The 24,407-nt window shown below is 45.0% G+C and overlaps 3 protein-coding genes across 3 annotated transcripts in view; 1 reads left to right on the plus strand and 2 right to left on the minus strand.

Annotated features, from left to right (window-relative positions):
- Positions 1 to 6,417: 6,417 nt before the first annotated feature.
- On the plus strand, positions 6,418 to 8,719 carry irak1bp1 (interleukin-1 receptor-associated kinase 1 binding protein 1). Its single transcript, XM_080514272.1, has 4 exons — positions 6,418 to 6,681; positions 7,281 to 7,362; positions 7,439 to 7,569; positions 7,647 to 8,719. The coding sequence occupies exons 1-4, from the start codon at positions 6,422 to 6,424 to the stop codon at positions 7,891 to 7,893; spliced, it is 720 nt and encodes a 239-aa protein (XP_080370398.1). The 5' UTR covers positions 6,418 to 6,421; the 3' UTR covers positions 7,894 to 8,719.
- A 12-nt stretch (positions 8,720 to 8,731) lies between these two features.
- LOC308143247 (uncharacterized protein) lies at positions 8,732 to 15,082 on the minus strand (the record flags this gene model as incomplete). Its single annotated transcript, XM_080513986.1, has 8 exons — positions 8,732 to 8,842; positions 8,938 to 9,054; positions 9,134 to 9,294; positions 10,469 to 10,563; positions 10,691 to 10,780; positions 11,515 to 11,649; positions 11,996 to 12,099; positions 15,023 to 15,082. 8 exons carry the CDS (start codon positions 15,080 to 15,082, stop codon positions 8,738 to 8,740), a joined length of 867 nt encoding a protein of 288 aa, XP_080370112.1. The 3' UTR covers positions 8,732 to 8,737.
- phip (PHIP subunit of CUL4-Ring ligase complex) overlaps positions 13,213 to 24,407 on the minus strand; it is a gene marked incomplete at its 5' end in the record, with an annotated part of 34,508 nt that continues 23,313 nt past the window's right edge. Inside the window, 14 exon segments of the mRNA XM_080514273.1 lie at positions 13,213 to 17,353; positions 17,460 to 17,603; positions 17,722 to 17,963; positions 18,040 to 18,251; positions 18,480 to 18,632; positions 19,008 to 19,160; positions 19,251 to 19,310; positions 19,488 to 19,563; positions 20,487 to 20,612; positions 20,696 to 20,816; positions 21,427 to 21,582; positions 21,713 to 21,774; positions 23,295 to 23,406; positions 23,539 to 23,621. Of these exon segments, the coding sequence (XP_080370399.1) occupies positions 16,656 to 17,353; positions 17,460 to 17,603; positions 17,722 to 17,963; positions 18,040 to 18,251; positions 18,480 to 18,632; positions 19,008 to 19,160; positions 19,251 to 19,310; positions 19,488 to 19,563; positions 20,487 to 20,612; positions 20,696 to 20,816; positions 21,427 to 21,582; positions 21,713 to 21,774; positions 23,295 to 23,406; positions 23,539 to 23,621 (2,398 nt within the window). The 3' untranslated portion in view covers positions 13,213 to 16,655.

Below are 24,407 nucleotides of genomic sequence, written 5' to 3' on the forward strand. Positions count from 1 at the left end.
CCCAGAAAAGGCGCATGACCTCAGATATCGTTCCGACGTATTCTTTTATTCTCCTTTCAACATTTCAGACCGCAAACAGGAGGAGGAAAGAAGGGCGGGGGGGGGGGGGGGGGATCATGGTGGGGGTCCAAGCGCCGGGGCCAGGGGTCACTGTGGCAGTCTCCCCTCGAGGCAGGCCTGCTGCAAACCGTGGTAATAATAAACGTTTGGCGTTTTGAGTTTCCGAGAACCCCCCCCCCCCCACACACACACACACACACCTTTCTGTCCTGTGACTTTCAGCTCCTGTACTAAACACACCAAGACGTCCCACTGAAATCACACACTTTAAAAAGTCACACACACCAAAGCGAAAGGGTTGGCCTTTATTTTAACTTTACTACAAGCTGATGGATGCAAATTATCAGCCCATTGCAAAATGTTACAGAGCTGGAATCAATTGTTATCGCCAACATAAACTGTTTGTAGGGCTTCAATTTAATAAAGAAAAAAAAATAAATTCCCTATTCATTCCGGTCCAACTCATTTATGAAGCAACTTTAAAATTCACGATGTAACTGATTTACCAGCTTTCACTGCACAGCAACAATTTCCTTGAACCCCTCAAATAACTCTGCGACAATGAAGTATTCAAATTGTTCGTGAGAGTATTACAGTAAAAAAAGGAGGGTTAAACCCAAGCGACCCCTGCGCTCTCGCTGCATACTCACAGTGCGTCCGTAGAGCAGGCGTGTAATCGCAGGCCTCTCCGTCTGGCCCGTTTGTTTTTGTGTTTACACGGGAATGTCAGACATCCGAGGACACGGCAGAGACGGGGGTCAAAACCAACCGAGGCTCCGAAAGGCTCAACAAACATTATTAAATTCTAATTTGTTGTAAAAGGTTTGTGGAGAGCAGCGGAGTGAGAACCACGGACCGGCCTCCACGCCCCCGTGGGAGCACGTCCACCATAAGACGGACGATTCTGCAGGATCGCAAGCAAAGAAACGTGATTGAGATGTAAAGTATCATCGGGAGCCGGCTACTCTGGACATGCTCAGTCTGATTAGAAGATTTCACGCCACACAAAAGCAGCAGTCACTTCGGATCACTCTTCATGTGTGCGAAAAGTCTCCCTGACGTGTCATTTCGGAGGAGAAAAGAACAGAGGGAGCGCGGCGGCGGTGCTGAAAGGGTCGTTAAGTCACTTAAGGTTCTGATCGAGCTCTTGGCACTCCAAAAGACAACATCACTGCAATAACGACGGACTAACAATGGGCAACCTCGCCACAGCCACCATGAGGGGAACATGTGTTGCAGCTCTGTGTGAGTGTGAATGCGTGTGTGTGTGTGAGTGTGTGTGTGTGTGTAGGCCTGTTTTGTTCTGCTTGTGTGTGGGTGTGTGTGCTGCGCACTCATTAGTGAAAAGCCTCGGTGCAGACTAGCTCCAGTTACAGTAGTAAACGCTGCCTTTGAACTTTTAATAGAGCCCTGAAACCCAACAAGGCCTTAAAAAGCACAGATCTGCAAGGGGGGAAAAAAAGAGGAGAAAAAGAAAAGAGAGAGAGAGAGAGAGAAATAAAACAAAGGCAACACAAGATCAACTTGGAGAGAGTGAAGTGAAAAGGTGTGGTAAAACTCCATATTAACAGGTAGATATTAAACGGTGACTAATGAACCTGACAATGTGGGAGTCGCAAATCGTCGGAAGTGGCCTGTTAACTCTAATGAAGCACTACATACTATTTAAACACGCACACACGCGCACACACACCTGTTGACCCGGCTGATACACACGTATTAAAAGATCTCGGACACATGCCATCACATTACAGGCGTATCAGGTATCTCGAAATTCCCTGTTTCTTTCACACACATCATTAACGTCATTAGCAGCCCCGTGCGGCGAGAGGCGGCGCGGCGTGGCGTGGCGCGGGCACCTGTAGCCCGTACACGCCTGCAACACGCTTAATTAAAACACGCAGGCCTCCCTGTGTGGGTGTTTTCAGTCGCAGGGTGTTTACCGGGGTGGGTGTTTGCGTTGCTGGCATGCGTCGCAATAAACAGATGTGGAGTCTTTATGGGGTCTTTACAACAGGTTCAGCTCTGTGTGTGTGTGTGTGTGTGTGTGTGTGTGTGTGTGTGTGTGTGTGTGGGGGGGGGGGGGGGGGGGGGGGGGAGTGCACAGGCCTCACATGGAAACCTCTCATCAGTGAGCCATTATATTAAAAACATTTAAATAAATAAATGAATAATCATACCAGTTGCCATAGTTACAGATGAGCTATTTCAGCCATACACAACAACAGTTGAAAGTAATTACAGGGAATTCTCTGGCAGCGAGTCTCTGTATTTTTATTCTTCTTTTTTTAAGAAACTGATTAATACGTTGAGTCGTTGAGGCGCAGGTGTCACAGGAAACATTAATGATGGCTCCGATGCGTTTAAGTCTCCCAGCACGTCGCGTCACCGTGCCAACATGGCCGCGGCACGATTCCCACTGCGAACGTATAATCAGCCACACGTGTGCTTTCCTCGCCATCGCGGGTCAAGATCTGCGCTGCCATGAAGGTTTATTTGACTGTGAGCTGTTTACAGAGATGGACGCTGCAGAGCCCAGTGACGGCATGAGAAAAGGCCCCTGATAAATATACTGACATGCAGAGAGCTCCCTGCTCCGATCCCAGGACCTACGAGCATGACTCAAAACTGTCAGGAGACTCGTGTTTTTGTGAGCGCTGTCCAGGAGTAGCAGCTATTCGCTTTTGATTTCTCGAGAATTTATTACAAGGGAGCATCAAACCAATGATGTGATTATAGCCAGTAACATAATACATGCCAATAATGTGATAATTATGGCCTTTTTTAATGTAATAAAGCCCAATATAGAATTACATCTCAATAATGGAATAGGATATTTGAGCCATTATGGTAAAAACATTGTTCCACTATTGTGATGACTTATTACAGGATTGACGTGGCATTAAAAAAAATCCTTAAGAATCAATAACTGCAGCCAACAGAGTAATATTTCTGACTTCTTTCAATGTAATAAAGCCCATAATGTGATAACTTACCAATAGTTTAGTGGTTATTCTATCTGTTATCATTGTAACATTATCAGTTATTACATGATTGTAGTGCAATTAAAAACCATCCTTAATAATTGAATACTGTGGCCAACAACACAATAATACAAAAATAGAGCAGGCTAGCCTGGAACAGTTTGCGTATCAAAAATAAGTAGAATGGTCCATATTATATATAATAAAGTCCACAATCATTCATTGAGGAAACATTCTCTGCAGACACTCAATGATTGGTTAAAGAAAAACACACTATTTTATTACATTACTGCCATATAATATCAGAATCGTTCACAGAGCAGCAGAAACGGGGAAACCAGAAACATCTAGAGTGAATATTATTTAATACCTTGTAGGAAGACGAAGCCATTATTGTGCAAGATTAATGATAAATTCTTTAAAAGAAGAAAAGTGGCTTCACTCGTTCATTAACGCACCTAAAAAGTAACTGATTCCTTGCAATCCAATGTAAAATAGAGCATACATTCTTATTTTCTAAATTTTTTAAATTATCATTATTTCTTATTGTGTTAATGATGGTGTAACATTGTGTGGGGGAGTCTAATTAAACAGATTAAATGAGCTGCTAAGATTCAGCAGAAAAGTCACGTGATGGTAAGATTTTAAAAAAAATTCACCATTCACCCTCCTACAGACAGGAGTTTACTAAAATGGCAATTTTAGGTGTTTCGAGATTAATTCATGCGCGTACAGAGAAACAGTTTGAGCTAAAATCTTGGCCTTCGTTGGTTTGTTGGTTTGTTTTGTTTTTTTACTCCCCTGACAACACAACATGATGTCACACGTATTCAGATCCACAATGCCCTATATTAGTAAAACCCTCACCCTGACGACCCCTCATTGCATTTTGGAGTCAAGTTGAAAGCCAACAGATAAAGACCCCCTCCCTGCTGAACCAACAGGTCTGAACGCTGCTGCTTTTAAGAAACCAATAAAAGCGCTTGCAAACAATGGAAATAAAACCCTCCATTTATTGTGTTTTCTCATTCTATCAGCATCTGTTTTTGAGCAGGGAGGTGGGATTAGTGAAGGGAAATAAAAAAATGAAACTTGAAATAAAGTCCCAGACAGATGACAGCTGTGGACACACAGAGTGCGAGCTGCATGTTTTATCGCCTTCGGCCATAAATACGAACCTGAAAGGGGGGGGGACGAGAGAAAAGGGAAACGCAGCGTGGAAGAAATACAGTCAAACACTACAATTTATGGCAACGGCACAGGGGGGAGTCTGGAGATTTCTTGGACAATATGAAAATAAAACTGCAATAAAACTGCACGGGCCTTGATTGCGGTCTATGGAGAGACGTGGAGGGACTCCAAACTTTATTACTTCATCTGAGGGAGCAGGAGGAACGCAGACGCACATCAACAGATTCAGAGACCATCACAGTCAAATCTCCCCCCCCCTTTTTTTTAGTGCCCACAGTCTCCATCTGAAGACCCCCAGAGAGCAATGGGGTTCGGGTTCGGTAATGTGTGCAGGGAAAAAGCAGATCGTTCCTTAAAAGCAGCAGATGCAGTTTTCATCTCAATAAATCTTAACAACATCATTTCATGGCAGGCATCACAGCAAGTGCTGTTTAAGTGATGGCAGTTAAATAAACAGTGAGAGGAAGGGAGAAGAATGCGTGTTCTCGATTGTTTTAAAAAAAGAAAAGGAAAAAGTACATTGTTGTTTATGTAAGTGGTTGGTAACTTTTTGATGATTGCCAGCTGAACAAATACTTTACAGTTTTTCATCTCGCACTGAACAAATACGTTCCTCTGGACATTGACGGTGTTGTGATGTGAAGCACCAGATAACTGAGAGACGCACGAAGAGGAGGAAATATCTGAGCTTCTGCGGCGATTTAAACAAAACAGCGCTCCTTTCCTTTTCCCATTCTCTCCCATCAGTAAACTATTATTATTATTATTATTAAAAGCCCCATTATACAGTGCTGCATCTGTCTTGGCTGGAGCTTCACGTCAGATGTAGGCCTCCACATCACAGGCCGATACCGGGGGACCGGCGAAACCAGAGACAACAACAACAAACACAGCCTTGTATTTTTAGGTTGCGATTATAAAGCTCATTTCACAGTTTAATACTCGAGGGAAACCAAGCAAACTCCGCTGTATAAAGAAGCCAGCGTCCAGAAACTGATCCGGTTTTCCCAGACGCCGCATCCAAACGTACAAGATGGGAAAACACGGGGCTCGTATAGCTACTGTACAATGCATCCTGCAGGATGTTGCGAACCAGAACAACCTGCTTGTGTGAGATGAACTCATTTAAAAGGTTCAACACTTTTACAGTGCAGCACATACAGAGAATAAATAAGTAGAGTATTTGGTCTATTGCTCGGGAAATTAAAGCATCTGCTTTCTCACTAATCATAAAACACAGCTTTCAAATAAATGATAAATTCACTTTTGAGCAAATAGTTGAAATATATAGTGAACAACACTAGGCGGTTAAAATGTGCTTCTTCTTTAAGTTTGACAACTTATTTGATGACATGTTCTCAATAAACATTATAAAATGTACTATAACATTCCATCTTGCATTGTCATTAAATGAGCGAACTTTTTGATTAAGTACCAGCTCTTAAGGCCTCTCTAGTTTATGGCTTTATTTTTGCTGCCACCTGCTGGTCAAATAAAGTTTCAGTATTTAATTTGTTTCACCTGCAAGGAAACATGTTCAAGTAAACAAAAACAGATACTGATTAAAATGTCAACAAGCATATTTGTTGTCTTATCATTTATTACACATCCAATGTTTTCAATAATGAGTCAATATTTTCAACATCTGCTAGGAATGTGCCATAAAACAGCAATAATCGTTAAAATGAATAATGAAAAAAATACACATTTTGTAGTATTTAGTTTTGACGAATTCTTAGACATAATTCTTTGCAAACGATCCTTAAAATTATAAGAAATGTAATTTTTAAAAATCCCAAAACTATGAAAAGTACAGAAACACACATCGATCAAGTAGTTTGACATTATCGCGTGATGGTAAGATTTATCTCGAACTACTACTTCTTCTTCTTCTTCTTCTTCTTCTTCTTCTTCTTCTTCTTCTTCTTCTTCTTCTTCTTCTTCTTCTTCTTCTTCTTCTTCTTCTTCTTCTTCTTCTTCTTCTTCTTCTTCTTCTTCTTCTTCTTCTTCTTCTTCTCTTGGGTTCAACGTTGCATCCGTGAAGTTGCACTACCGCCATCTGCTGGTTCTAAGGAGTGCATACTCTTTTTTTCTTTGTAGTTCTTTGGTGTCATGAAAAACTACAAATCCCAACATGCATTGCGGCTCGTCGCCACGGCCGTTGAAAACTGGTTTCCGCCTCCATCATGGAGAACCCCAGCCAAGTCTACGCCGCCTTAGGACTGACGCATGTCGGCCCGGGGCTGTCCGGTAAAGATGCCGAGCCGGGGCTGGAAGCCGCTCACGGCCACCGGGTGAGGGAGCTGCGGGTCACGGGCACGGCGGAGGTGTGCTGCCCGGCGGACAGAGCGTCGCTGCGGTTCCGTGTGAGCAGCAGCAAGGAGTCCGTCAGCGAGGCGACCAGCAGCGTCTCCCGGCGGCTGGAATACATCCAGCAGGCCCTCCGGTGAGAAGAACCACCGTTTGACTTTTAGTGGACCTCCAATGAAAGAAAGACATATTTATATCGCGACTACTCAGTTCATTCGGGTGGAGTGTTTCACATCCCGGTGTCCTCCAGGGCACTGTCCGAGGTCCCGTCATCTTCATGGTTTCATCCCAGATAGACGACTTATTATAATAAGTGAATTAATTATTATAAGTGAGTCAACACATGATTTTTTTTTTTTTAAACAGGCAAAGCCACACTTATTCTTTTCTTATTAATATTATTCAACATGTTATCTCAAAACACGAAGACCCATGTTTTAGTCCAGACCAGAGTCTTTGTGTGTGGAGGACATTATTTGGACAGGCAAAATAATTGGTTAAGCTCCTGGTCTGTCGTTTTCAATTCATACTGTACCTGTTGCAATAAAGAAGGTTTGCTGCCGGCCCATCGTTATAAGACACTTTCTCCAGTACGCCATCATAAATACTGTGAATATGTACAATTTCCTCGTTGAAGAGGCAACATGTTTGTTGATTATGTTGTGAATACTGGTGCCTTTCATTGCAAATTAATATTTTCATGTGAAGTCTATAGTTTTTGTTGACTCTGCTCAGACAGCACGGTGTCGGAGAGGAGGACAGGTCAGTGAGGCGGTTTCTCCACCGAGACGACGACTGGTACTGCCTGGACGTGGAGGTGCGGGACTTCAAGCAAACACTTAAACTCAAGCGTTGAATTTACAAGCGACGCTGACGCAGACCTTCTCCCACAGGTCACGGTCACGTTCTGCGATTTTGACCAGATGGAGCGCGTGTGCGGCGTCCTGCTGGAGAAGCTGGACAAAAGCGTCACCGTCGGGACGCCGCGGTTCTTCCACAGCCTCGAGTGTCTGAGCGAGATGAGGTGAGATGAAGCCGACGCGCCGTATCTGAGCTCACCGGACACAAGCGGGTTGTAGCTCGCCTGTTTTTGTGCTTCAGGCAGCGTTCCTGCACGTCTGCGGTGGAAAACGCTCGGCGGAAGGCCGACAAAGCCTGTCAGGTCCTGGGACAGATTCTGGGGACTCCGCTGCTGGTGACGGAGGAGGCCACCAAGGAGTGGAAGAACGAGGAGGAGGTGGAGGAAGAGGACGGAGGCCTCCACCTTCCTCGCCTCCCGACGATCACCGCCTCCTCGCAGGTGTCCGTCACCTTCGGCCTTCGCGGCCCGAGCAAGAAAAAACTGTGACGCCGTCGCCGACCCCGAAACTTTATTGTTTTGATGCGTGGCGACAAGACTTGGAAGAAAAGCGCTGATATAGCAAAAAAGAAACCTGCTACTAGCTTTTAAGAAATTTGCTTTTTATTTGAGCTTTTCACATATTAAGATAAAATACTGAATATTTTTCGACCCTTTTTAAAAAGATCCTTTCTCACCTTGTCGCATCGCATTATGTAATAACGGCGCAATATTGTAATAAGTTTTCACTTCATGATGTAATAATAATCTGTAATACTTGTTATGTTTGCAGCAGTTATTACAAAATGCAGGTGGAATGATTAAATGCACTCAGTGGCCTTTACATTGTAGTTTAATTTGTTCAAGGAAAACAATGGCTGGCGGAAATAAAGATTGGCTTTTAACTTTAAAAATCTAATAACCACAATGGCAGGTGCTCTAAAAAGGTTAAACCTGATTTAGAGCTGCATTCTACCATTGTTCTGTTGGCAGGACGTGAGCATAATCTTTTATTATTAAACCTAGAATCATGTATTCAAATAAAGTTGATTTAGTTATTAGATTGCTATTAGATAGCTGAAAAAGTATTACATTATTACGTATTGCACCATTGTGACATAATGCGGCGCTGCACAGCTCAATTATCAAAATATTCTAGACATTTTCCTGCGAATCCCTAAAAAAACTTGACGTTTAGAAAGAACAGGTTTAACAATCATCTTTGGTTGGCACTTTGTATCCACGGCGATTCCGGTACATCACACACCAAACGATGTGGGACGAGGCGCCGCAGTAGAAAGCAAAAAAATGCTTCAAAAAAAAAAAAAGATAAAAGTCTCTTTACGCTGCGCAGTCAGGCGTCGTCGTCCTCTGGGAAGAGCTCCCTGAGCCACGGCTGCATGACGAACCGCTCGCCGTCAAAGTGTGTGAAGTAATTCTCCAGGGTGGGGATGTCCGGCTGGGGGAGGGAGGGGGGGGGGGGGAGGACCCTCATGAATGGAGCGCTCGGATGTTTAAAAAAAAAACCAAACCTTTGTCATTTGCGCCGCTCACCTTCACGCCGGCGACGCGTTCCAGTTGTGTCTGAGGTAAATACGCCACTAGGAAGGACGAGGGTTGAGGCCCGCTGAACAGCACCTTGTAGTGCGGCGTGTTTTCTGCCTTGGTTTCCTGCGAACAAACAAAAACACGTTGCAATTTTAGGCTAAAACTAAATAAATAAATCCTCAACCGTATGAAGGCCGCTGACCTCGGAGTCGGGGTACATCCTGTTGATCCACTCCGCGGGAGCCCTCAGCTCGGTGTCCCAGCTCACCACCACCCCGATCATGTGGCCCCTCCTCTCCATCACCACCTCCCCCACCCGCAGGAACACGTAGGGGGGGCGAGGGCTGCGCACCGCCCTGGAGGCTGGATGGATGGACGAACGCAGATTTAGGCCTCTGGATTCACAAATCACATTTTCAGGGGGGGGGGGTTTCAGGGGCGTGGAAATCCCCGCAGTTTGTGAAATACTCAGATCAGCCCGGCTGCTGTCGCTGCCAATTAAAAAGAAAACATGCTCAAAGTAACTTGTACTCTCTTTCTTCCTCCATCTCAAGCCCTTATTTGAACTTCAGCTCAAAAAGTAGTTAATCGTACTTGGAGTTACTTACTAAAGCGTAGAAGTGAAGAGTGAGTTTGTGTGTTTATTTTTACGGCAGTTGTGTATATTTATTTTAAGTTGACTGTTCAACACTATTCAGTCACTATTATTTATTTATTTGCCCGTCAAAATAAAAGCAGAAGTCATCAAATATAGTTTGAGCATGATCAATGATTAATAATGTGAATAAACTCAGTGTCAGCTAGAATAGAATTGAAATATGTTGTTAATAAATAAAATACACAGTTTAAAATTTCAATATGAAGAAAAACATTATTTACAGCGAGCAAGATCATGAGGCTGGTGTCAAATTACAAGTCCTTTTTGGCTCATGGCTACTGGAACGTGCCTCGTTGGTGACGCCTGATCAGGAAAAAGGGGGGGGATTTAAAAGTGCAGTATGTAAAATGTATTCCACTCTATTGCATCAGAAAGTCGCTCCAGGGAATTGGAGTTTTTTCTCGGCAAACAATTTCCTCAAGTTTTGCATGAAAATGGAGGGTAATTATCTGAGTATTGTGGTGGATTACAAGCATAAGTCGTCCCACGTCTCATCTGCAGGACTTCGAAGACATTTTGTGTAAAACAAACACGCCTAAAAGTTTTAATGTTTAATGGTAAAAAGGCCTGTGTGTTGAATTCAATCAACTTTATGTAAGACAACTAATATAGAAAAAGTATTTTGAGTTTGCAGTGTGCATTTAGCAGAGGTCCCACGACTCGTTTGTAAAATAATCCTGTGAATTGAATTACTGCTTTTTTTGCCAACAATCAAGGTTTTTCTACCTTGACTCACACATATACATGAAATGATTGTTTTAAATTAAAGTATTGTCACATTGACGAGATCAAAACTGTCCTAGACCTCAGGAGAAAGTGGAACGGTTAAAACACAATCTTCGATATGATGATGAAACTATGCAGATCTTGAACACAGACCTCCGAAGAATCCTTGGTCATTGTCATGGATCATCATCTCAAGGGAAAATGGCGGCGAGGCCTCTTCGTCCTCGTGTCCCAGACCCACCAGAGACCTTCAACAAGCAAACAGCCCATCGTGGAGTTTGTCAAAATGTTCCTCCGGTGACCACTGGAAATGAAATGCAGCGATGGATGTGGCCGGACATCACACAAGCGTTTGTCCGAGTTCCATTCACCCACTTGATTCTGGCCACCTGCTGACCTGACCAGTCCAGCCACGCCGTGGCGTTGAGATACGACGACGTCCACTCCCTCCAGAGCCGCAGCAGCCTGAAATCACACAGCGGAAAACAAACGCCATAGTTGTGCTTCAGAATGTCTTCACCACTGGAAGCTGTGGTAGAATGAGAAACTAACTTTTTACACTTCTGATAAGAAAAGTTGCAATTCTAAAATTCTCATACAATACTCAGAGTACTATATCTTTTCTTATTTATTTTAAGTCAGTAAAAATGAACACCGTCGTACTATCTAACATCGGCTTTAAATATGTTTGTAAAATGTTAAATTAACCAGATTCCTGAAAACTGTTGCTGCACTATTGTTGCCATGCGCTTTCTTATCTGAATATAATATGACATGATGTGGGATTACTAAAGAATTAAAGTACCCTGAGTGTGACAGTGTGATCAAGTGTGGTGTTGTGATTTATGCCGTTGGACCTGTCGGTCCAGATCGTCAGTATTTGTGATATTGTGAGGAGTTTAAAGCTGAAGAGTATTTTTTATCAAAGTTTACTACAGCTTTTTAATTATGTCCAGTATTCCGCCAATGCAATCAACATATTGGAATAAACAGGGGAAGAAATTTGGAAGTTATGTTCATGCTGAATAAAGAGATAAATATGAGTGAAAGAAATACTCAAAACCACCCAAAAATACTACTTTTTTACAGTAATGGGAGTTTTGGTAGTTTGTTATAGATGATGCAACCATTGTTTCTGTCGGCGCGTCCTAATCCTCCGTGCAGCCACCGTATCCGGGGGTGCAGAGGCGTGTTTTTACCGGGAGGTGGCGTGGTAGCGCTGCACCGCCGTGGCGCCGTTCCACCTGCTGATGAGGTACTGCGCGGGCACGGCGGACAGCAGCAGCGCGAGCTGCAGCGCGGCGGCTGGGCTGAGCCGTGGCATGAGCGCGCACCTGCACAGGCGGAGAGGCGAGTCTGGGAGCCGAAATAAAACAACAAACAGACAAACAAAACAAAATAAGTAAAAGCAATACTTTATAGAATACGTCTCAACCAAGGGGCGTTACATATTATTCTAAAAGTTGGGCGTCTTACCTGCTGTTGAAGCCAAAAGAATCCTTTCCAGATGTCTCACTCAGCCTTTCAGAGTCGCGCCGGCAAACATGGAAAAAAAAAAAAGAGACGCGCTATGACATTCTGTTTTATTTACATAAGCCACACTCCGCCACCTGCATATTTGCATATTTAACAAACAGGTTTGGCGGCCAATCAGCGCAGACCACGGAAGGACGCGCCGACCTTTCGCGGCGCGCCACGTCAGGGAGAGCCGAGCTGTGGGAGCGCTGAGCCGAGGAGAGCCGAGGAAAGCCGAAGAGAGCCGGAAAGAGCCGAAGCAGGGAGCGCTGATCCGACGAGAGCCATCGGGAGCCGGGAAGAGCCGAACCCAGAAGCGATGAGCCGAAGGGAACCGAAAGGAGCCGAGGATAGTCGAGAATAGCCGAACCAAGAAGCACGAGCTTAGGAGAACCGAACCCAGCCGAGCTGCACCCCTGCCTCTTTGACGGAGTGACTCCTCACAGTAACGCTCTTTGAACGCCAGGTGGGGCTGTTTTGCACTCAGTGAGAAATAAATAATTTAATAATGAAATATAACTGGACATTGGAATGCAATATTATTATTTGCTCAGTATTTCCAATGAACTATAGATTTTATTACCTTTCGCTTAATACATTTTTTATATTATTTTGTCTCCTTTTAATAGCTTTCATAATTACTCTGTTATAATATATTCCATAATCTTTATTAATTAATCCTAATTAACATTTCTATAGCACTGTGAATTGTCTTGTGCCTGAGTGGTGTGATAGAAATAAATTCCCTAACTCTGACCCTAACCCTTTAAAAAAAAAAAAAAAGTTTAACTCATGTAGCTTCATTAGAAGTTTAAAAGTGAACGTCTCTCTCTATTCATCTATCACTTTCTGACTGCATGTAAAATATTAATGCAAATTCTAGGTCAAGTCAAAAGGCAACTATGATTTTAAATGCAGATTATCTGCGAAATGAAAGACCTGATTTAATATTAGAAAAGTTCACTTTTATCTGATTTGGAAAAAATTCATCAATTTTGCCTATAAACTTTTCAGTCACGATATTGTGGAAACATTTTGAAGCAGGAAAAGTAGCGCGAGCTGCCGAAGTTCGATTGTATATAATTCAAGTAACCCTCCATTTTTTAACCTTCTTTCCACGAAATCAGTTTTATTTTGTGCCACAAAAATACACAACAAAAAGTAGGGAGTGAATATGGAAACACAACTGTTTATTTACTTAAAATATTGGTATGAACTAACAGGACAGCAGTACTCCCCTACACATACATTCTAGCGTTATGCTTCTTTTTTGCATTAATTCCTTTTATATATAAAAAGTATCCAAACTAACAAAGACTTCCTTGTCAATCAGTTTAAACAGACCGCTCTCCCCCCCGCCTCCCCCCCACCCCCGAATTTGCAGACCCGTTCTCTTTCTTTCCCGTCCTCTTGAAAACTCAAAACGCTTCCTGGTGGCTCACATGCAGCCACCTCACACACTCACACACACACACACGCACACACACACACACACACACACACACACACACACACACACACACACACACACACAGGCTGTGACCTTTGACCTCTCACCAAACAGCACTGATGCTTGATCAGAGGCCACAGAGAAGCACACGGCTCTGCCACACGTCGGACCCGTGTTGAATAAATGTTTACGTGGGCTGTCGGGGTGATGTGGAGCGTTTCTGTCGGAGTCTGGTGACTCCGGATGGAAGTCTGTTTTTCATTTTGCTACAGTGTGTCGGGCTGCTAAGTCACTTTTGTTTTTAAAATTAGGATGAGGGATGATCGCGTTTAAGGAGTCGCTGTGTTGGAAGATCTGCAGAAATTGTTATTTATTCAACACGGCGCCTTGAAACGAAGACATGTTTTTACACCCGCAGCTTCCTGGCTCAGCAATTTAGTTGCCACACGTGACAATCAGTTGATATCTGTTGCTAAAATTCGAAAAAAAAGGAAATAATTAGCATGTGCCATTTGAGTTTTGTGATTCATTTTTTATGGTGTAAAGCCATGAAGGAACTCTTAAAACGTCTCAAACTACGAATTAAAGGTAGGAAAATCGGGAAAAAATCCCCAAAAATCACTTCTTGCCAAATTATGAACAAAAGTCATAGCATGCTATTCCCACATTTTGCACTAAATGAAAAACGTAGAAAAAAAAAAAGGCAATTATCATTGTAATCGTTACAATTTTGCCTCTTAAAGAGACAATTGTTTTCTGGACAGATCCAAACATTTAAAAGAGATGTTGTTTATTTTAAAATATATAAAATTGCACTGATTGGGGTTTAGTCAGTTTGAACAAGCAATATGGGACGTTTCTACGATTCAGGCAGAGCACTTTTAAAGAAGCTGGTGTCAAATTATAAGAAATTGCGAGTTAAAAAAAAATGTCCATATAACGTAGATGGTTAATGAAATGCACTGGAGAAAAATAAACCATGTCAAGTTACTTTGAATTACAGAAAGTCTTCATAAGCGTTTGCAAAGCGGTGAAAAACGACATCCTGGGTTTCAGTGTGGCAGAGTCACTAAAAACACTGTTTCCATCTTCACTCATCCCCCTACTGATAAATCATCTTGTATGGCAGGGACACGGAGAAAAAAAAAGAAACAAGGAAGAAAAGAAAAAAAAAAAAAAAAGCAAACACTTTGACACTTTACAAGTAAAAACTCACTGTGGAGACGATAAAACCCTCTTTTGAAAGAAAAAAACAAAGAACAAACATTCATAAGCCGTGTTCGAAAACTTCAGTGCCCCCAGACAGAATTTTGGCATTTCACAAAAAAAAACAATAAAGGAACGACGACAAAAAACCGATGAGATATACGTTCAGTAATATGCGAAATGAAGAAGAGTGTATATTAGATGCTACCGTCCAGTTTTTCACCAACATCACACGTGGAGACTTTTCAAGATTTTGGCATTCACTTTGCTCTGTGCTGCGGTCAAAAACAACACAAACAAAACAACAACAAAACAAAAAAAAAAAAACAGAAATCACCAAAACACTCTATGATGCTTCAGGAACAAAGAGTGGATGTTTGTAGTCTGTAGGCTCCATGAGAAAAAAAAAAAAAAAAAAGGCCCCAGAATGAATAACCGAGGGTTCAATATGCCGAGAGTAGCGAAGGCACACAATCAGAAAGATGAATATAAGAGCAGTTTTCTCTCCTCCTGGTTCCGTGGTCATTCAGTCCGACGTGGTTTGAGCCCAGTCCGTCTTGTTTGCTTGAGGCGTTGAGGAAGTAGTGCGAGAACATGCGGGACTGAACTGTGTGTGTCTGATGGGACATATCTCCAAAAAAAAAAAAAACAACAACCAAAAAAACAAAAAAAAAACCTCTTCATAGTACACGTGCTTCCTCCCTATAAGACTGCATCGAAAACGGCCGGTGGTAAGTGCATCAAATGCAAAAGCTAGTCGCCGAGAGCTCCGCCCTCCGTACCTTAGGTATAAAACCGCTGATCCGGGTTGGTTATAGGAAAATATATCAACAATGGATAAATGGTATGTTTACAACAACGCTTAAATTGTTTTTTTCTTTTTCGTTTTTTTTTTTTTTTATTCAGCTGCTATAAATACATTTCTCTGGAGGGTTTCCACAAGGATCGGACTGTATGCCACTGTTTGCACGCTGAAAGTGAACGACACACTCGGTTGTGTTAGAAAAAAAACAAAAACAAAATAAAACAACAAAAAAAACACACACACGCACACACATGCACTCTTTCCATTTACACAGTCGCAACGGGAGTTTGTCCACAAACAGGCACATGTACTTTGCATGGCGGAAGCCAAGCGCTCATTTACACACACACACGCGCACACGCACACACACACACACACCAAAGACAGAAAGGCACAAGGTATTGCTAATGTTGAGGACGCATCGAGACACGATCTGTGTGGACACTAATGACACCTTTCACCCATGCATCCTTTTGTTAGTTAGTTTTTTTTTTTTTTTTTTTCCCCTCTTCCTCACAGTAAAAACAACTTCAGGTGGGAGGGGAGGAAAAAAAAAAAAATTCCAATTACATGCAAAGAAAAAAAAAAAAAAAAAGAATAAAACACCCACACAGACACACACACACACACGCGCACACACACACATCGATAGTAAACAAAACCTACAGATCTACAGTACCTTAAAAAGGTACACCATTTGGTATTTTAGCGCAGACGGACACGCTCAGGTCAGCCGACGTGTAAGACTTCCAAAAAAAACACAGAGCCGATCACCACGTACAAATCTTAGAAAAAGCAGAGAGCGGGGGTGGGGTGGGGGGGGGGGGGAGTTGTATAAAAAAAGAGTGGGAACAATGAAGGTGTCGGGGGAGCAAAAAGGGTGTTTTTGTTTGGTCAGCGGTCCCGTCACTGACCCGGCGATCGAGGCTCTGCAGGCACCGTGAACTCGCCCGGCAGAGACGCTCTCCCAAACGTTTTTTTTTTTTCTCAAAAATAGCCAGAGTGAAATAAGATACATCCGGTCGCTTTGTGATTTTCTTCAAGTACTAAAAAGTCTGCTCAGTTTTAAACTTTTTGTTTTGTTTGTTGTTGTCGTTGTTGTCTTCGCCCAATTTGTTTTGCCGCCGCGCCGCCTCGTCCGGGAGTGATTCCGCCGGACTGGAGCGACTCCCGCCGGCAGACTCCTGTGCGCTCCCACCGGGATCCAACATGGATCAATAGGGACGGAGGAGCCGGGACGAGGGATCGTAGTTTTGACGTGCGTCTCGCCGGTTTCCTCGAGGCGCCGCCCGCACATCCGACGTCCAGAGCCTCCTCCTCCGGCGGCGAGCTCTGAGCTCTCCGTCAGGTTCGTCCTCCGTCGGTTACCAGCCGATCAGATTGGCTTTGGCCTTTTCTGTCAGTTTGCGCACGCGCCCCTTCGAGGAGGTGCCGAACGTTATCGACGAGTCCTCGAACAGCAGCTGCCTCTGCTCCTCCTCGGAGTCCTCCTCCATGTACCAGGCCGAGCGCCGCCCCTGGTTCCGTGTGCGCATGGACGCCTCCGCCTCCGCCTCCACCTCCGCCTCGTCGCCGGCTCCCTCGTCCTTCTGGCTGGACCGGTGGGGAGCCTGCGCGGGAGGCGTGACCTCCTCGTTGGTTCTCCTGCTGCTCCTCCTCAGGGCGGCGGGCTCCGGGGACTCGGCGGGCGGCGGCGGCGGCGTCTCCTCAGTCCTCACCGCCCGGGGCCTCCCGCGCCGCCTGGGCGTCGAGTCCGACAGCGCGGCGGTCTCCCGCGCCGGCGTGGCGCCGCCCTCGTCGCCGGTGGATTGGTCGTGGTCCTCGTCGGGGGTGGAGCTCCTCCTCCTCATCTCCTCCAGCTCCTGCTTGCTCTTCCTGCCCCTCTTCTTCCCGGGCGGTCGACCCCGGGGTCTGGGTGGGCTGGGCGGCGTGACGACTTCAGGGGGACTCTGTGGCAAGTCCGTCCTGGACTTGCGGCCGCGTCGGCCCACGCCGAGGGTGACGTGACCACTGTGGCCGTTCAGGTGGACCGTGTTCTGAGACGAGGGTCTGACAGGAGACCCTGAGAGAGAGAGAGAGAGAGAGAGAGAGAGAAGAAGGTTTAATTAAAAAGAGGAAAAAATAGAATGACAAACACTCAGTCGCACGTCGGTGGAATCGTCACTTACCAGGCGTGAGTCGGACCGGCGTCCGGAGTTTCCGGCGGGTGCTTCCCCCGCCGCTTTCTGACGCTTGGAGCGGAGCCGCCTTCTCGGAGGCCGATGGCGTGGACGCTGACACCGAGTTCTGAGCCCGCGATGAGCGAGTCGACTCTGAGAGTTGGGAAGTTTTACATAATAATCTTGTAATTTGGAGGAAAATGCGCACACCTGATTACAACATCGATCACAATTATTATCACCGCGGTGGTCAGTTCGCCAGTCACCCTACCAGAGGTGCCCGCTGTGTTGTTGGCGACGCCGTGCGAGGCGGACGAGGACGGCGGCGAGTGCGCGGAGTGGCGCGCGCCGCTCCGCGTGCGCGCCAGAGTCAGCGTGTCGGCCTTCCCGTTGACCAGCTGAGGCGGCTGCTTGGTGGGGGCAGTCTGCCTGAGTGACGGCGGCCGGGCGGGGGCGGGGGAGGGCTCCCGCTTCCCCGTCACCCGGGACGACACGCGCCTCTTCCTTTCCGGGCTGCGGAGAGACACGAGAGGTCGTTAAGCCGAGTCCCGGCAGAACCGCAGCCAGTGGCCCGGCGGTATCTTTGCACCTGGACGCCGTGCTGCTGGCGGGAGACTCGCTCTTCCTCCTCCTCCTCTTCATGGCGTGCCGTGTCTGTCGGTCGGTGGTGTGTCGCGTCTGCCTGTCCGTGCCCCGCCGGCTCAGTTTCGCCGTCAGGCCGTGAATGGCTTTGTAGTCGGCCAGGATGGAGCTGACGTGCTCCTCGAACAGCGCAGAGAGCCTCAGACTCATACTGTATATCTGGAGACACCGGAACCAACAAAACACAGTGAGTCGAGTAAATTGTTTGGAGAAAATTGTGGCTGTGATAGGACTGTGTGTGTGCGTGTGCGTGTGCGTGTGTGTGTGTGTGTGTGTGTGTGTGTGTGTGTGTGTGTGTGTGTGTGTGTGTGTGTGTGTGTGTGTGTGTGTGTGTGTGTGTGTGTGTGTGTGTGTGTGTGTGTGTGTGTGTGTGTGTGTGGCTCTCACCCGAGACTTCTTGCTCGGCGTGTAAGCTTTGGAGTTGCTAAAAATGAGCCTGACGTCCTTGCAGAGCTCAATGGGAGACTGGTACTTTCCCTCCGTCAGCGTTTTCAGGACAGTGCCGAAGTCCATCGGCGACTCGACTATTTGCAGGTAGTCCTTGGAGGGGCAGAGAGAAGTTGGGATGTTTCACTCGCGGTTTGTGAAAAGAGCACGAACAGAAGAAGAAGTGTAAAGAGGCAGCAAAGGAGTGCGATAGAAAAAAAAAAAGAATCAAGAACAAAGAAGAGTCCTGAGAAGCAGTGAGGCTGCCGGTCTGCTCACACTCCATCACAACATCCACTTCTATTGCTTTGACTCCTTCTTCACAGAATGAAGACTCTCCCTTTACCTCACGAAGGTGTAAATGAATAGCAGCCTCAGCAAAGCCTAATGTGTGTCGTTACAATGCGCTGCGCTGTGCTGGGCTCCAGGAGATTTCGCTTACAGACCCTACACACACCCAACTTAAAAAAAAAAGAGAGAGAGACTTACCGAGTACTCTTGTAGATCCACAGGTTCTCTGAAGGGCTCCGAGTCTTCGCACTGAAAGATGAGATCCAGCAGCTCCTTGCAGCGCCCTCTCCACGCGTGGGGGTCGTACGAGGGGGGGCGGGTCCGCAGCTGGCGTTGAATGGGTCTGCGGCCCTGCGCAGGAATAAAACGACAGCAGCTAATGGTTCACAGTCGGTGAAAGGTGTGAGGTGGGACGGATGGAAACGCGGCTTAATATGTTACCTTGTGATTTCGTGTGGATGTTCCGGGAGTGTTGGTGTCTTCATCCTCTTCCTCATCGTCCTGCATACACGGGGGAATAATGTCACTTGTCTTGTGTAATGAGGTCTTTAATAAACACTATCTAGAGCACAGAAAATACTTTTAATCCCAAATTAAACACATCCTGGTTGATGCACCGCGCACAGCTCATCTTTTAAAAAGTTTTTTGGAAAAAATGTGGTGAAAACCGACGCGCACCTCATCCTCCGAGTCAGAGAACGTTGCCTTCTTCATGGTTTTGTAGAGGGGCATGAGGTTGGTCAGACTTTGGTCCCTGAGCAAGACACGGAGAAGAGGGGGGGAAGAGAAAAAGAAATTACCGCATGACCTGGATTAAAACGGAGAAAATATTTTTGTCACTATAAACAAGGCAAATTGGTCTTTCTCAACAGAACACAACTCTGAACAGACGTTTTTTTGTTTTTTTTTAACTGAATTTAATATAATTCCAAACAGCTGAGGTTGTTTCAGACAACCTTTTAGCTTTCAATACGGCAGTGCACAGTGTGACATGTAACTAAGACACAACCCTAACTGCTGCTCCGAATCTGTTTACTATCATTGCGTTTTAGAAAAAAAATTAAGTACATGATGAAAACACTGACACGAGAGATCGGTCATCCTCACTGCTAGCGACGTAGCATTAGCATCAAAACCATTAAGGATGTTCTGGCATTGCATTGCTTTTTAAAGAGATTTCAGGTCATTCATAATGATTTGAAATGAAAAGACTGTGTGAAATGTGAAACTTTTATAGACTGGAAAGCATCGCTTATTCTAAATTTAAAATGCACATGCTTTAAAGTTTTATTCAAAGTTTTGCAACACACATAAATACTGTATTTCCTTCGTTTTCATGACATTCAAGAACATCTATTTATTGTATAAACTTTTGGGTGATTTTGGTTCTTGTACCAAGTAACTATTCTGAGCTGTTTTGACATTTTTTTTAATCTGTTTCAGCCAGTTTCTGAAGTTAAAGAACAAGACCATTCTTAGCTCCATTTTCCCTTTTAAAAAATATTCTGGTGATAAAATAAAACTGAGAGTGAGATGATTAAAAATTTGCATTTTTGTTTCAAGGAGCCACTACTAAAGAGCCACACGTGGCTCCAAGGGCTGCGACTTGCAGATCCCTCGATATATGGCATGTTGACTATCGTTAACAATTCATCCTCTCTATTGGACATTACTCACTTAATGAACTGCAGCATGAGGTCAGAGACGAACTTGGCGGTGGTGACGATGAACGCCCCCGGCTCGTTGAAGGTCTGAGCGTTGTGTTCGATGTACCGGAACTCCCACATGAGGGAGGACAGCCGCCTGAGAAGGAAACCCAAGTCGTTCAAGTCTCCCACTGTTCCCGTGTGCAAACATTGCCAGGAACACAAGCTGAGTGAAGGTACCTGTAAAAGCGGTTTACCAGCCTCTTGCGGATGGTGCTGATGTCGGTGACGTAGGCCACCACCGTGCAGTACGTGGGGTATGCCTGCAGGTCCACTGGGAAGGCAAAAGGTGCCGCAACATCTGGAGGAAAAGTGGACGACAGATATGTAAATATACAATCTTCAGATTTTCACAGAAAAAAGATGGGATGACTTGCGCAACGTGTGCTTTTAATCAGGTGTTCGCCGTTGCGTCGCACGATGCGTTTAGACTGCACCAAATGGAGTTGATCAAAAGCCTGTCTTGAGAGCCGGCGACAGCATGAAGCGTAGGAGGAACAGAACGAGAGAGATCTCAAAGGATTAAGTGTGCAGAATGTGGGAGCGTTTTATGTGTTTAATCCCTAAATTGCCACTAGGGGGAGCCCTGAACCCAGCTTCCTCCCCAGTTGGGGAGGGCTGCTGCAGCACAAAATCTCATCCTAATATGACATTACATCACTTAATGAGAATTCAAACTAGCGCCTCAATTTTTTTTAGCTCAATGCATGAGCAACTTATTCCCCCCCGACGTGGGATCGGTGGGCCGGGCGGGCTCGGACCAATGAACTCAGAGGTGACTCATGTTGTGAGGTGTCATGCTGCTGCTGCAGCTGCTGCTCTTCCTCCTTTATGAGAAACTTCGCATCAATCCCCGTTTAGGGGATTTGGACACGGCGTCGCTTCCGTTCGGAGCTCGACGGCCGTCGTACCGAGCGTGCAGAGCTGGTCGATGGCTTTGATGATGCGCTCGCACTCGTCGGAACGCGCGGCGCTGCCCCATTCTCCGTCCAGCGGGACGTAGAGCAGCTCCTTCTGCTCGTCTTCCGTCAGCGGGACGCTCAAGCCCAACTCCTCGGGGAAGGTGGCTGCGGCGAGGCGCACGGGAAAAAAAAAAAGAAGCAACAATTGTCAAACGTTGGCTGTCGAGGCGTTGCGTCAGATCGCGGATTTTGCGTGTGGTGTCTGTGTGCGCACAAGTACATTTCCGACTCCTACCGTCATCGGGGATGGGCTCCATATCCCAAGGACTCATCTTCTCCGTGTCGCCATTGTCCCAGCTGAATGGGAAACAAGGTTAATACGAATCGTCACGCAGTTTGCCTTTGAAATTTTCCAAAAGGTGTTGCTCCTCTCCAGCTGTGTAAAGTGGATATTATGATCTGTAACGTGATTTCCGCTCAATAGATAAAAGTGTGACTGTGTAATAATGCGGATCGTGAATGAAACTCCAGCCAGTGTCAGCAGGAATTCAGGGGTGAAGAGAACAAATTTCAAATATATTACATTATCCTATAATAAAGTAGCTTTTTTTTTCTTTTTTCTTTTAATCAAACTTCTACAACTAGTTTTGCTATTTTTTTTTTACGAGTTACAACTGAGTGAACACAAAAGTTGAATAAATTTTTTTTTTTTTCATAGACAAGATTATTGCTTTATAATTACATCTCTAGAATTACAAACTGCATTTACCTTTTTTGACAATGGCACGTTTACTTACATCTTATACATTATTAAGTATTATTATTATTATTATTATTATTATGTATAGGTCTTTCATGAGTGATCAAAGCTAAAAACTCACATATTTCTGAGGAAATATGATCACAAGAAGGTATTTATCAGCATTTGTTTGGAATGTCATTCTTATCTCATGCGAACTATTTCAATCAAGCCATTAAATGATGCTTCAGTCATTAAAATTGAACGATCAGGAGTCAGAATGAAAGAAAAGTCCTGGAGGATTTCCCCGACTCACTTCTTTTTTAGGGGATACAGTAGAAGGAATCAGTGCTGCATCAGTGTGCACAAGAACAGAGATCTCAGCTGCCTCGCTAAGACTTTAGTTTTCCGACTGAGTTCCTTTTCCGGGGCCGAAAAGTGCATGCAGTGTGGAGCCATATAAAGCTGAGTGTACCTTGATTTGCTGGCTGTTGGGTTGAGAAAAGAGACTTTCTGACTGGTAATGTGATATTTATAGTCACGTCACTTATCCTTCTGGTGTGTCGTTTCCAAAAGGGGCCGAATACATTTCTGCCTGTCGGAGCGGCGATTATCCCAGAAAACACATCAAATACGTCACGACTGTCATCGGCACCTCTGAATCAGCAAACGGGCAACGCGACACTTTACTCTCATTCACCCGCTTTCCTTTCCCAAAGCATCCGCGGTGAGATCCCACCGATCTGATAGGTCTTGTTAGAGTCTTGTCTTTCTTTGTATCTGTTCTCATCTCAGCCGTCCTCCCAGTGAAGCAACAGGTATTCATACTTCTGATGTATTCGGAACGTTTGTTTTGATGCGGAGCATCTCCTGCGAAAATTATTTTTGCTTTATTGTACTAATAGTTTGGGTGAATTAAGGTAAAATTGCCTTTTTTAATACCCTGTAGACGGGAGCTCTTAACAAAAGCGACCTGATTTTAATCTGCTGCCGTGGTTATCTGAGCTGTGTTTACATAATGTATTTTTGTACCGGATGCTCCCTTGACTGGATCTTTATCTGGGGATTCCTCATATAAGGGCGGTGAAATAGAAAAGGAACGTGCGAAAAGTAATACGAATGTAATCCATCGTCATACCAGACATTGTAGCACTGGAACAAGCTGTCAGGATACTGGGACTGGTAGGGCTCCTGACTCTCGATCGTCCCGAACCACCAGGCGTCGTCGATCACAGAGCGAAACCTGTCACCTACACGGACACCACAGAACTAATAAGAAGCCGGGCGGGCAAAATGTGGAAGGTGTGATGGTTTCATATCTGATTCAGACAGGAAGCATGTTTTTTTTTTTGTTTTTTTTTCTTTCAGTAAAATTCTCCGACCTATAGCCCACTGTCTCTTTCTGGCGTTATCAAACTGCTGCCGCAACACCAGGAAGTCGATCACATCCGGCATGTCGTGGTACCTGCAAGAGGTGGAGGAAAGAAACCATGAGTAACAGCTCAACAGACAGTGAGCTTATCAGCTGCAACGCTGGGGGATCTACACTGTTTAATACCACAGTCAGTTTCAAGTCTATTCTTTCTCTGAATGAGAGGAAACAACTGCGACAACAGAACTCAGTGCCGACCGGTGTCGGTGAACAAACCCCAGAACTGAGCCACTGTTAGCAGTTATGAACAGAGAAGGACAACCTGGACCAACACAAGACCTGGTTGCACACCTGGAAAAGCACTAATGGTGCCTCGATTGTCGTTTTCTACTTTTTCTTACAATTGATCGATCCATTATTTTTTGTTTGTTTGTTTGAGACAGCCAAACTGCTCAGCCGCTTTGAAACCCGAATTTATTTTAAAGGAAGCGGCCTTGAAAATATGAGATGTTTAAAGCTCTCAAGAAGCGTCTGTCACTTGGTTGGCACAGACCTGCTGTACATTGCTGAGCAAATGTGACAGCGTGAGAAAAAAAAAAAACTGCACTGAAACACAGGATGTGACGGTGTAGAGGAACATTGTTTAACAAGCACAGACTGAGGAAACAGTCACACAACCGGGTGTACTGCAAGACTTTCTGATAATCGTTTGATTCCTTTGCTCAGCTCGCATTAAGCTGGACTGTCAGGGACTGTGATGAATGCAAATGAGGAGCCAACTGTTCTTTTTATGGAGAAGAAATATTAGATAACTGCAGTTTGCGGTTTGAGTATTGTGGCTGTAGGTACTTGTACAAATGACAGTTTTAGTCCGAGTCC

The sequence above is a fragment of the Blennius ocellaris genome, assembly GCF_963422515.1.
Source record: "Blennius ocellaris genome assembly, chromosome: 18".
Classification (NCBI taxonomy): domain Eukaryota; kingdom Metazoa; phylum Chordata; class Actinopteri; order Blenniiformes; family Blenniidae; genus Blennius; species Blennius ocellaris.